This window comes from Lissotriton vulgaris, chromosome 2_1 (genome assembly GCF_964263255.1).
Source record: "Lissotriton vulgaris chromosome 2_1, aLisVul1.2, whole genome shotgun sequence".
NCBI classification, from domain to species: domain Eukaryota; kingdom Metazoa; phylum Chordata; class Amphibia; order Caudata; family Salamandridae; genus Lissotriton; species Lissotriton vulgaris.
Genome location: NC_141687.1, coordinates 525,999,887 through 526,013,586, shown reverse-complemented (window position 1 = coordinate 526,013,586; position 13,700 = coordinate 525,999,887). Strand labels below are relative to the sequence as shown.

The 13,700-nt window shown below is 49.6% G+C and overlaps 1 protein-coding gene across 1 annotated transcript in view; it reads right to left on the bottom strand.

Annotated features, from left to right (window-relative positions):
• ITGAV (integrin subunit alpha V) overlaps positions 1 to 13,700 on the bottom strand; it is a 372,076-nt gene that overhangs the window by 247,472 nt on the left and 110,904 nt on the right. The window contains exon 6 of the mRNA XM_086955459.1: positions 7,322 to 7,367. Within this exon, the coding sequence (XP_086811585.1) occupies positions 7,322 to 7,367 (46 nt within the window). The remainder of the gene's footprint in view (positions 1 to 7,321; positions 7,368 to 13,700) is intronic.

Here is a 13,700-nt window from a genome sequence, read left to right as displayed (position 1 = left end):
GTGTGCCTGTTTTATTGATTGACTAAAAACAGAGTCTGAGCTGGTACTGTCTGGCTATCAAGAGCTGGAACATATTACTGCAGCATGCATTTTGGAATCCAGCAACCAGGAATCCAGCCTAAAGACCTCATTGAATTAAAGGAAAGGAAGGCAGAAAAGAACGCAACCTGGCAAAAAAGTAGTAATAACCAACAAAATTTCTTATTTGTATCCACGCATTAAAAATAAAATCACACATAAAATAAATATTTAGATATAAGTGGGCGAGGATAATCACAAAGTAATCAGTATGGTGTACTGGATAAAAGGAAGGTATGGTGGCCAAGCCCAGTACTGTTAAGGCATGGTTGCAGCCTAGGCCTGTATGCAGAAACCTCAAGACATTGACTGGGACCTTTACCTGTATACTATCAAGCACAAGAGGTTCTTTGGGAGCTAGTACTGCACACAGAACATGTACAGAGGCCATCACCTATTCCCAGTGCCAGAAGGGAATGACAAAGGCCTGTGTCCCATAGGTTCTCTGTGTAGACATTTCCAACAGATGACATTTCCGAAGGCAAGAGGAAGAAGCGTGTCGACACTGCAGTAGCTGCTGTCGCATCACCGAGGAAGCTTGTCGCCACCGCAGCTGTTCCCTGTCGCATCGCCGAAGAAGTGTGTCGAAACACCGAAGCCTGTAACAGGGCCTGTCGCGGCTCAAGAAACCATCGATTTCGGCGCACGTCCGTCAGGCATGGACGCATCGCATCCACGTTGTCGCATCGCGTGAAAGATGCCATTTTGTCGCATCGCACCGGATCGCTACATCCCATCGAGGCGCCATCTTGACGCATCTTAACCGGAACACAGTAAGAAACCGACGCATCAACTCCTCTCCGGTAATGAACCGACAGAAAGGAGTTGGCCTAACGGCTAGGGAAGTCGACCTCGAATCTGTGGAACTGGGTTCGAGTCCCACCAACGACGCTGAACATCCTGTGATTCTGGGCAAATCATTTAATCTCCCCATGCCTAACAAATAAAAATAAAGAATGTGTCCTCATGTAACGCAACTGGTGCTATGTAAAGCGCTCTGATACCCAATACCTTAGACTCAAGTTCACGCTATATTAAAACTATGTAAAATAAAAAAATATAATTAAAAAACAATCTACCGTGAAGGGCTCTAGGTCATACATAGATTACACTCTAAGGGTATCGTGATCAGATATGCTGCACACATGGAATGGCCTTAAGCCTTGCCCTTCAGGTATTTCAGACATTAATACTGTACTTGGAGCATGATAACAGGCTGTGTTGTCCAGAGTACAAACAATTAACCTCCAGGCTAGTTAAAAAACATCCAGGAAATTCACAGTACCGAGTAAATAGGTAATTGATGACACACTATTGATACAACCTCACACGCCTAAAAGTTGTACTGGAATCTCGGATGAAGAGGAGGTGGATAATAATGGTATTAAAGCCATGAATTGATTAGCTAATTTGGCAACCTTTCCGATAGTAGACTGTTCTGTTCTCAGTGAACGGCTACAAGAGTTTGATCTATGCAGCGGGTTCTTGACTCTGTATGTTTTGCTAAGAAACCTCACATGGTAAAGTCTCATTTTCACCCTTCTTAAAACACAATGCATATGGCATATCTCAGGAATATCTGACGCCACTATTTGTTTTTCCTAGTCCCAATGGTACAACAATGGCCCTTTTTTTGTGATAAACTTTTTGATCTACAATAGGTAACAAACAACTTTTCAGTAACTAGTCTCCTCTGTCTGTTAACACTCTATCCTTTCTTTGTGAATAGCGACAGATGAAGACTGAATGAACCAGAATTATTTTGAGTTTCTCCTAAAAAAAAAAAGAGAACAGCAGCTTATCCAACCAACATTTGCCCTTCACTTGGCTCATTCATTTTGGTTCAGCACCTAATGGTCCTGAGCTCCATTAAAACAGGTTTATAAAATATTAAAAACTGATTGAGCTTCACAATTTTCCACTAGTTCAAACAGTTTCGGTCTTAGTGAAACCCAGACTAGATCATAGCAATAGTGAATTTTTTGATGTCAGTCAATATTGTGTTCACTATTTACAACTGCAGCAGAATTGGCGCGGCTTCAGCTTCAACACCAGGCACATGTGTCCAATAAGCTCGTTTTGTCACACTGGCTCAATGTACAAGAAGTTTCACTTTTTTAATTTTTTTAAAAACATTTTTATTGAAAGAAAAACTGTTCCATCATAATACACACTTAGGAGCAGTGCAAGAGCAGAATTAGCTTACAGTGTAGAAATCACATCAGTCCAATCATTAACGGTTAATGGGATGTTCCACCTCCAGTTCAGTGTACCCTCAAGCCTAAGTCCGTTCTTCAGCCCATTCCCTGCTCAGCCAACCACCTATCCTCCTGACTCTCCCTCTTCCCCCACCCCTCCTCTATAAATGCAGCCCGAAGCCAAGCCCTAAAATCATAGCCTCCGTGCAAGGAGGTAACACAAACAAACCATGGGCGATTCCCGACCCGGGAGGGTCTCTCTACTCATCCTCCGAGGCATCCATCTACTCTCCCTCCTTCTCCAGGTCTGCCAGATCTTTTCCAATTTTTTGGGGCAGCCTCTACTGTTATATATCGCCTTCTCCGCCCTCTGGCACCAGTCCAAGTCCCGCTCCCATTCGTCTATTGTCGGTAGCAAGTCACTACCCCGCAGACGCGCGATATTTCTCTTAGACGCCATGCTCGCAAAAGCCAACCACACCTTCTCTCCCTTTGGCCATGTTACCTCTCCCGTGACTCCCAATACATCACCAGGCCTCCAGCGGCACCTCCGCCCCAACCACCTCTTCCATTATGGCTGTCAACCTGACCCAGTAGGAACGAATTTTGGGGCAATCCCAGAGGATGTGGAAGAATGTACCTTCGTACCCACACCATCTCAGGCAGAAACGTGATGTTGCGTATCCCATTTTAAATTGCACCGTACGTGGGGTGTAAGACCTATGGAGTATACGAAGCTGTACCAGACGGAATCTTGCCCGAATCGCTACTTCCCTGGTGCGCTGTAAGGCCTCGCTCCAATCGTCGTCTTCTAGCAAACCCAAATCAGACTCCCACTTTTCCCGCAGTGGCCCGAGCGTATCTGGGAGGTTATTGATTAACTTCTTGTAGGTGAGTGAGATGGCCTTATCAATCATTGGGTCTAGAAGAAGTTTGTCTTCGAGTGGGGCGTACTCAGGTAGCTGGTCCACCTGCGGTAAGTGTGAATGTATGGCATGAGCGAGTTGCTGGTAGTGGAGAAACTCGCCATTCCCCATCTGGAATTCGGACTGCAAAGCCGCAAATTCCACCACTTGCCCCCTCTTCCAGACATCGCCCAATAGGTCTATGCCAATGAGGCTCCAATTGTGTAAATCGCGGAGTTTAACTACTTCCCTCAGGAAATCCTCCTTCCAAAGGGGCGTCTGAGCCGTGAGCTTCTTCTTCCAGCCGAGAAACTTCGTCGCCCGCCTCCAGATTTGGACCACCACCGCAGTCTGGGGGGGGGGGGGGGCACGGGTAAGCCACGCCATGTCCCAGAGTAAAGGGCCGCCAGATAGGTACCCACACCCATGGAAGAAGTTTCACTTTTAAATCTATGTGCATGGCACATAGTGCTCGCCAGAAGAAAGGTCCACTTAATACCAATCTAGACATTCTCTTCAATACTGAAACGTGACTGATTTACATATAAACCCTAGTCTAGGAGAAACTAATTGTTGATGATTATAAAAACATCCATAGGAACTGGAACTTGGCTTCGGGGTCATACTACAGAAAGAGTGAAACAGATATGGTTATGTAATCATTGTGTCCAGTAGCAGCCAGTTAAATACAGCCTAAAATTCGAGTGTAAAAGGTAAAATATATGTGTCTATGTCTGGAAAGATTGACTGCCACATATTAAGAGATGTTACTAGGCTGGTCAGGGATGATGCAGACTCACCAAAGTGTAGTCCTGAAATGTTTCTCTGCAGATCCTTAAACATTTAGTCATACAAATGCTTTTTGGGGTCAGTTCTTCAAAGTCTCTGTCTCTCTCCTTGAATGTTCCACAGACCTCAAAGCTTCCTCGTCTTCTAAAGAAAGTCACAGCAGTAGAGTACCTCCTGTTTGTAGGCCTGAACCTGGGAGGATGTGCAGTCTTCTTCCAGAGCCCATACCGAAGTACAACTAATGACTGAATGGGAACAATATTTTCCAGTCATTGATTGCAATAGTAAGAAATCTGGATAAACCAAAGCCCAGGCTTTATTTTGATTTAGAACACTCCAGTTCACAATCCATCTTCTTGAGCTTTTCCATATTTTAATGGTCAGAATGGAGGGCTAGGGAGATCTGGTATCCAATTGTCAAAAGAATGTAGATTCCACCCAGACTCTTTTAGTTAGTGTTCACTGCCGGTAAGTAACCAGGAGACCAGAGGTGCTTAGGCAGGTGGGAACTGACTGGCAGGGAAGCAGGTCTATTTTCCCCTAGCCCACCAGACATTTATTGAGTCACAGGGGCAAAGCCCCAGCGGCAGATTCATACAATCAATAATACTTATACACAGCAGTACAACGAAAACCAGAAGAGGGGCAATAATGAGTTCAGGGGGGAGGAGCTACGACACCAACCAAGATGGCCGCATAGTCTCCCGGCTCCGCTGATCTCCGTCCTTTGCTCTATCATCCTGTTGCTTATCCTGATTACCTGCACCGGATCTGTGTGTGTGATCTGACCCGCACTCCAGTGGTGCAATCCCGGAGTTTCTCCGCCGTTGTGGAGCGGAGCTACTTCGATGGTCGCATTGAGGCCTAACCCAGCAGCGAAGCCGGGGTCTCGAGTGCTGGCTCTGCCGGGTCCGAGTTGAATAACAACGGACTGCTGAAGGTGGTTGGGTCCGGTCTCTGGAACACTCGGACTTTTTTGATTGTTTTGCTACCATTGGCTGCCTGGTGCCCTACAGAAGGTGAGGTGACGAGTGACGCACGGTGCTGTGTCGCGGGGATCCCTGACCGGGGGTCCGGCATTCACATCGCCGTTCCCCCGGGTCGGTGCCTCGCTGCGTACTACTGCTCGCTAACCGTCAGTCCCTCATGGCTTACTCCTGCTCCGCCTAATTTTGCCCCGGAGAAGGCGCCTCTCCGTGGGGTCCACCATGTTGGAGGACGAAACGAATCTAGCGGAACAGGCTCGAAATGGCCCGTCACTACGTACGGTGCTGGAGGCACTCATGGCACTTAACGGAACTATTGAAGTCCAGACTTGCAGTTTGTTGTCTGCGACGGATGGACTCACAGGCATGAGACCGGATCCTGACTCGACGCCCGCGACCCGACAGCCAGCACGCTTTTCAATAGATGTCTCGGAGGTGTATCTTGACCCGGTGATGGAAGCAGTGTTTGCCCCTATTGAAGTGGATCTACCTGACTGTACTGTGCCTGGTCACCCCTCGGAACCGTTGGAACCCCCGATTGTGTATCCCCCGGAACATTTACATGTCGTCTCCATTTTGGATCCTTCCACTTTCTATCCTTTGCTGTTTCGGACCGTGTCGACTCCCCTCCCCTGTCGGTCTTTCAAGATGGCGGATGGGGTAAAACTTGGCTTCGGAGGCAGGGAGGGTCAACATTGGTACCAGCCATCTACATCGGGACCTGCCGTTCTTTTCTCATCTGTGTACTCCTGTTCGGTAGACTTTGACAGTACTTTGTGGGAAGTGCTTTCCTTAATTGACGACTTCAGTGAATTTGATCGATGCGGCCAGGGTTGAGGTTCTTCTCCGAGTCTCTCATTGTGGCACTATGTTTAACGGGATTGTTTATTATTGACCTAACGGAGTCCGGGGCGGGGCTGGCTACGACGGGGGAAGGAGACCGGGAGACCGTAGAACTATGCCCTCCTCCGATTGTGTGGGGTTCTTTGCCTTTTCCTTTCTTTCCCTTTCTACTATATTTCAGGTTCTGGTTACTGGGCGACAGGCACGCTGCGAGGGGGGTGGCCGTAGTCATCAGCAGGGGTGCAGGGTGGGTGTTTCGTTTTTTTTTTTTGTTCTATGGCCTCTTTTCTTCCTTCTCTTCCCTTGCCTTTTCTTCTTTTTCCTTTTCCGGGTTAGTGTAGTGGGTTCGGCTTTCCTTACATCCTTGTTTCTACATCTGTACCTTGACTTTTCTGAGGTTTTGGTGCTGTGGGGCGGACAATAATGATGGCGTAGACGAATAATAGTGTGCTACTTATCCTGATGTCGTATGTCTTAACGCCGCTAACCTACATGATAGCGAACTTATTTTGGTCACGTTGTTCTTTTGCTCGCCCCCTTTTGTGATCCGAGACACTGTACGACACCTGATCCTTTCAACTTTTTATATGTAAAATGAAAACCTCTTATCCTGTTTCCGAGTTGAACTGCTTTTGCAACCGCTGTGCTTTGTGGATGGAGTTCCTATGCTCCCCAGGGAGGATAGGTCTGACGTTGGATTGTAATAACGTACTGAAATGCTTAGCGGCCAGCCCTGGGGGTTGTAGGCCCGTGTCTGTATTTGATTGCAAATGTTAAATAAAGGTTTTCAAAAAAAAAATAATAATAAATAATGAGTTCAGACTCCGTGTCCTCACTATGCTACAATTCATAGTGTTGTAGGCTTCCACTCAGAAACACCTCAGAAATATGCCACAGACAGCCATTTGCACCCACACCTTGGAAGGAAAATAAGGACCCAGGTAAAGAAGGTCTTACAAGGATTTCCCAGAGATGGTTGGTGGTTTAAGATCATGCCAATGAATTATAGAGCGGCCACAAATAACCATGGAAATAGACATATGTTAACCAGTCAACTAGATGTTTACATGATCTCCGGAGCAGAGTAGCAATGGCAGCAGCATGCAGGTTGTCATAATCAAGTTAGCACTTTCAAGTGAGGTAGAATGTCACAAGAAGGATGTGGACTAAGGAGTGAGAGATGAGGCATGAGGACTGAAAGACGAATTATGACAACTGAGAACTGAGGTGAGGGATAAGGACTGCTGCGAAGTGATGGATGAGAATTATGGAATAAGCAGTGAAGAGTGAGGGATTAAGAGCAGGGCAGAATAGGAAAGAGCAATGGAAGAGGTGGAAGAGGTTGATGATGTTGATGAGGAACAAGGGATCAGGATTGAGAAGTAAAGAGTGGGATGTGAAGGATCACGGCCAAAAATGGATACTGTTACATGGACATTTTTGATCCCACCCAAATAGCTGCTTTTTCACATCAGATCGAAAGCCATGCTGACATACAAACAGGGTTTGAAGCATACTGTACCTTGCCAGTAAAAGCTACCAGGCCCTCCTAGAAGCACACGGTCTGCCTAAGAAGATATAAAAGAAATGATTCAGTACTGTGCTGTTTTCATGCAGTAGGGCAACATAAATAGTGATACAATAAAAATAACTCAACGAATGAACTTGTACAGGCTTCACTTTATGTTAAAATAACTTTATAACTCGAACCTCAACCACTTAGTTCATTCCAGAATTAGGTCCATTTAGATGTTTTTGCTTGTATGCGTTCAAATCTGATAGAGAGCGTTTTTATCAAAGATGCACAGACACATTTTATGTCCTTTTCACTTTTTGCTGAATGGCTACTAGCATCACTAGGGAAATTTATAGCATTCGTATTATGAAAAGGAGACTGGGACATAAACCTACCTGAAGCTTCAGAAGTTTTCCTTTATTAAAAAAGGAAAGCAGCTCTTCAATTGCAGAGCACCATGGTGCAAAATACACCGCAGCAAACAAAACACATTGATCCGATATTAATGCTTTACAAAAAGAAAATGAAAAGCTTTAACATAGCTTTCCAAAATTGTAAATAATATTTTGGGAAAGGAATCTACTGGATGTGCAGATCGTCTTCCCAAGCATGCAAAAAATAGAAAAGGGGCAAGGGGTGTGCAACACAGAAGCAATCACCCCCGTCTCCCTTCCAGTTCTACGAAAATGAGGCCATAATATAGACTGGTCACTTTTTCCTGTATCTTTCTTTCAGCAAGTTTTGCGATGTCACTAAGTGAAAAGTTCATTAGGTCTGGGTTTGATATCCCAGCTTTCTAAATAGACATAATGTTTCCAATATCCATATGGTGGACTTTGTTCCTTTCCATCATTGATTTTATTCGACCAGCCTCTTTCAGTCACTGACTTGAGACTTTGTCAATGACGTCTTGGCTCACCCCAGGGAAGTACTTCTCCTTAAACCTAATGTATCCGGCTGTTTGGGTGTACATTTCCTCATCCAACAGCGAACCTTCACTGCAATATATCGAAGCAATTTACAGTGAGTAGCATGTTACTCCGGAACCCAAGGTTAGTGGTTAATCCAGTGGTTGCTGCAGTTAGTCATGTACTTTCAAGAACAAATTGCATGCAAATACTCCAGTTACTGTCTGATTATATAATTATCAATTAGGTGTAATCATTAGTGGGGGCTACGTGGTTTCAGGTGAATGATAGGTAAGATAGATAGGCTGGTGGAGATTAGATATTGTTAGGTTACAGGGATAGTGTTTTCAAAGAGGGGATGTTGTCATCTCAGAAACGGTGTCAGGCAGTTGCAGAATTACCGTAAGAGAGATTAAGGCAGACAGGCATGAGACTAAGAGGAGGATATACTCAGAAACAGAAGGTATGCAAAGGATGGAAGGTAAGAAGATGGTCACTGGAAAAACAAGCATTGGAAATGCAATAGGTCTCGCATTAGGAAAGTTTGAGCTATTGGTATTCTAAATGACACTTTTTATTTATGTGTTGGTTTTGAAAGTAGCAAAATTAATAGCTTTGTCAGTTACAATGTCAATAGTTTTAACTTTTGCAAATGTGACACCTATAGCATTTGTAATGCAATGTGTGTTGTATTTACGTGACTTAGATGTATTGATATTATAAATAACAATGGCTTTAAATTTTGTAAATAATTAATACTTAAATAAAAGTTATTGTAATTTATAATGGCAATAGCTTAAACGTTTGTAAATAACTTTTGTGAAGATTATGTTCAGTGTATTTTATTGTGACGAAAATCCAAGAACATTGCATTTGCACCTAAACACACACAGAGCCACACACATATAGATGTGGTGGTGGTGGATCTGGGGGATATGGTGGTGGGGGATATGGTGGTGGTGGATGTGGTAGTGGATGTGGTGGTGGTGGTGATGGTGGATGTGGGGGTGGATGTGGTGGTGGATGTGATGGTGGTGGATGTGGCGGTGGATGTCATGGTGGATGTGGAGGTGATGGTGGATGTGGAGGTGATGGTGGATGTGGAGGTGATGGTGGATGTGGTGGTGGATGTGGTGGTGGTGGTGGTGGATGTGATGGTGGATGTGGTGGTGATGGTGGATGTGGTGGTGATGGTGGATGTGGTGGTGATGGTGGATGTGGTGGTGGATGCGGTGGATGTGGTGGTGGATGCAGTGGTGGATGCGATGGTGGTGGTAGTGGTGGATGTGGTGGTGGTTGTAGTGGATGTGGTGGTGGATGTAGTGGTGGTGGGTGTGGATGTAGTGGTGGTGGGTGTGGTTGTGGTGGTGGTGGTGGATGCGGTGGTGGTGGATGTGGAGGTGATGGTGGATGTGGTGGTAGTGGATGTGATGGTGGATGTGGTGGTGGTGGATGTGATGGTGGGTGTGGTGGTGATGGTGGATGTGGTGGTGATGGTGGATGTGGTGGTGATGGTGGATGTGGTGGTGGATGCGGTGGTGGTGGATGCGGTGGATGTGGTGATGGTGGATGCGGTGGTGGTGGTGGATGCGGTGGTGGTGGATGGGGTGGTGGTTGAGGTGGATGTGGTGGTGGATGTAGTGGTGGTGGGTGTGGTGGTGGTGGTGGATGCGGTGGTGGTGGATGCGGATGTGGTGGATGTGGTGGTGGTGGATGCCATGGTGGATGTGGAGGTGATGGTGGATGTGGTGGTGGTTGTGGAGGTGATGGTGGATGTGGTGGTGATGGTGGATGTGGTGGTGGATGCGGTGGTGGTGGATGTGGTGGATGTGGTGGATGTGGTGGTGGATGCGGTGGTGGTGGATGCGGTGGTGGTGGTGGATGGGTTGTTGTTTGTGGTGGATGTGGTGGTGGATGTAGTGGTGGATGGGGTGGTGGTTGTGGTGGATGTGGTGGTGGTGGATGTGATGGTGGATGTGGTGGTGATGGTGGATGTGATGGTGGATGCGGTGGTGGTGGATGCGGTGGATGTGGTGATGGTGGATGCGGTGGTGGAGGTGGATGCGGTGGTGGTGGTGGATGGGGTGGTGGTGGTGGATGGGGTGGTGGTTGTGGTGGATGGGGTGGTGGATGTAGTGGATGTGGTGGTGGATGTAGTGGTGGTGGGTGTGGTGGTGGTGGATGCGGATGTGGTGGATGTGGTGGTGGTGGTGGATGTGATGGTGGATGTGGAGGTGATGGTGGATGTGGTGGTAGTGGTGGTGGTGGTTGTGGAGGTGATGGTGGATGTGGTGGTGGTGGTGGATGTGATGGTGGATGTGATGGTGGATGAGGTGGTGGATGCGGTGGTGGTGGTGGATGCGGTGGTGGTGGTGGATGCGGTGGTGGTGGTGGATGGGGTGGTGGTTGTGGTGGATGTGGTGGTGGATGTAGTGGTGGATGGGGTGGTGGATGTAGTGGTGGATGGGGTGGTGGTTGTGGTGGTGGTGGAAGTCGTGGTGGTGGGGGTAGTGGTGGTGGGGGTGGTGGTGGTGGGGGTAGTGGTGGTGGGGGTGGTGGTGGTGGGGGTGGTGGTGGATGTGATGGTGGTGGATGTGGTAGTGGATGTGGCGGTGGATGTGGCAGTGGATGTGGCGGTGGATGTGGCGGTGATGGTGGTGGTGGATGGGGTGGTGGTGGTGGATGGGGTGGTGGTTGTGGTGGATGTAGTGGTGGATGTAGTGGTGGATGGGGTGGTGGATGTAGTGGTGGATGGGGTGGTGGTTGTGGTGGTGGTGGAAGTCGTGGTGGTGGGGGTAGTGGTGGTGGGGGTGGTGGGGGTAGTGGTGGTGGGGGTGGTGGTGGATGTGATGGTGGTGGATGTGGTGGATGTGGTAGTGGATGTGGCGGTGGATGTGGCGGTGGATGTGGCGGTGGATGTGGCGGTGGATGTGGCGGTGGATGTGGCGGTGGATGTGGAGGTGGATGTGGAGGTGGATGTGGAGGTGGATGTGGAGGTGGATGTGGAGGTGGATGTGGAGGTGGATGTGTAGGTGGATGTGGAGGTGGATGTGGAGGTGATGGTGGATGTGGTGGTGGTGGTGGATGGGGTGGTGGTGGTGGATGGGGTGGTGGTTGTGGTGGATGCGGTGGTGGATGTAGTGGTGGTGGGTGTGGTGGTGGTGGTGGGTGTGGTGGTGGTGGTGGATGCGGTGGTGGTGCCCCCATGCGGTGGATGTGGTGGTGGATGTGGTGGATGTGGTGGTGGATGCGGTGGTGGATGGGGTGGTGGCTGTGGTGGATGTGGTGGTGGATGGGGTGGTGGATGTAGTGGTGGATGGGGTGGTGGTTGTGGTGGTGGTGGAAGTCGTGGGGGTAGTGGTGGTGGGGGTAGTGGGGGTAGTGGGGGTGGGGGTGGTGGGGGTGGTGGTGGATGTGGCGGTGGCGGTGGATGTGGCGGTGGTGGATGTGATGGTGGTGGATGTGGTAGTGGATGTGGTGGTGGATGTGGTGGTGGATGTGGCGGTGGATGTGGCGGTGGATGTGGCGGTGGATGTGGCAGTGGATGTGGCGGTGGATGTGGCGGTGGATGTGGCGGTGGATGTGGCGGTGGATGTGGCGGTGGATGTGGCGGTGGATGTGGCGGTGGATGTGGCGGTGGATGTGGCGGTGGATGTGGTGGTGGATGCGGTGGTGGATGCGGTGGTGGATGGGGTGGTGGCTGTGGTGGATGTGGTGGTGGATGGGGTGGTGGATGTAGTGGTGGATGGGGTGGTGGTTGTGGTGGTGGTGGAAGTCGTGGGGGTAGTGGTGGTGGGGGTAGTGGGGGTAGTGGGGGTGGGGGTGGTGGGGGTGGTGGTGGATGTGGCGGTGGCGGTGGATGTGGCGGTGGTGGATGTGATGGTGGTGGATGTGGTAGTGGATGTGGTGGTGGATGTGGTGGTGGATGTGGCGGTGGATGTGGCGGTGGATGTGGCAGTGGATGTGGCGGTGGATGTGGCGGTGGATGTGGCGGTGGATGTGGCGGTGGATGTGGCGGTGGATGTGGCGGTGGATGTGGCGGTGGATGTGGCGGTGGATGTGGCGGTGGATGTGGCGGTGGATGTGGCGGTGGATGTGGCGGTGGATGTGGCGGTGGATGTGGCGGTGGATGTGGCGGTGATGGTGGATGTGGTGGTGGATGGGGTGGTGGTGGTGGATGGGGTGGTGGTTGTGGTGGATGTGGTGGTGGATGTAGTGGTGGTGGGTGTGGTGGTGGTGGTGGGTGTGGTGGTGGTGGTGGATGCGGTGGTGGTGGATGTGGCGGTGGATGTCATGGGGATGTGGAGGTGATGGTGGATGTGGTGGTGGTGGATGTGGTGGTGATGGTGGATGTGGTGGTGGATACGGTGGTGGTGGATGCGGTGGTGGTGGTGGATGGGGTGGTGGTGGTGGTGGATGTGGTGGTGGATGTAGTGGTGGTGGTGGTGGATGTAGTGGTGGTGGATGTGGTGGTGGTGGATGCAGTGGTGGTGGTGGTGGTGGTGGAAGTGGTGGTGGTGGATGCGGTGGTGGTGGAAGCGGTGGTGGATGTGGTGGTGGATGTGGTGGTGGATGTGGCGGTGGTGGATGTGATGGTGGTGGATGTGGTGGTGGATGTCATGGTGGATGTGGAGGTGATGGTGGATGTGGTGGTGGTGGATGTGGTGGTGGTTGATGTGGTGGTGATGGTGGATGTGGTGGTGGATGTGGTGGTGTATGCGGTGGATGTGGTGGATGCGGTGGTGGTGGTAGTGGTGGATGGGGTGGTGGTGGTGGTAGTGGATGTGGTGGTGGATGTACTGGTGGTGGGTGTGGTGGTGGTGGTGGATGCGGTGGTGGTGGATGCGGTGGTGGATGTGGTGGTGGTGGTGGATGTCATGGTGGATGTGGAGGTGATGGTGGATGTGATGGTGGAGGATGCGGTGGATGTGGTGATGGTGGATGCGGTGGTGGATGGGGTGGTTGTGTATATTGTCTAGAAGCCTTGTATCAGCAGAGCTGGGCATTAGAATCACTCACTCGTGGGTACAGAAGAGAAGGAGGGCACAGTCAATCTTAACGCAGGCAGACACAATGCAGCAGCGGTCAGTGGTCACACAGGGGGCTGCGTGGCGGTGAGGGGAGCGACCGGCCTGGTAAACAGGATAAGGGTAAAGGATAAGTGTAGGCTAAGGTCTAGGGCTAGACTTGGAGTTCCCCATTTGTAAATCAATGGAAAGACATGTAACAGTACATATTAGAGGTTAGATGTTACAATTTAACGGAAAAACGATAGGGATGCTTACAGGATTAACAAATTGCCAACAAATGTTTTATCACTCATCATAATTCTCATTTAAAGTAGAGAATGAAAGCGGAAAAATTAAAATAGAATTCGGGAAGCAAATTAACCCATTTTCTTGGCCCCCTCTAGTTCAAGACGAGCTGAAGAGAGAGAGAGAAACAAGACGGAGGGCATTGCTGTGGGGAGGGGGGAG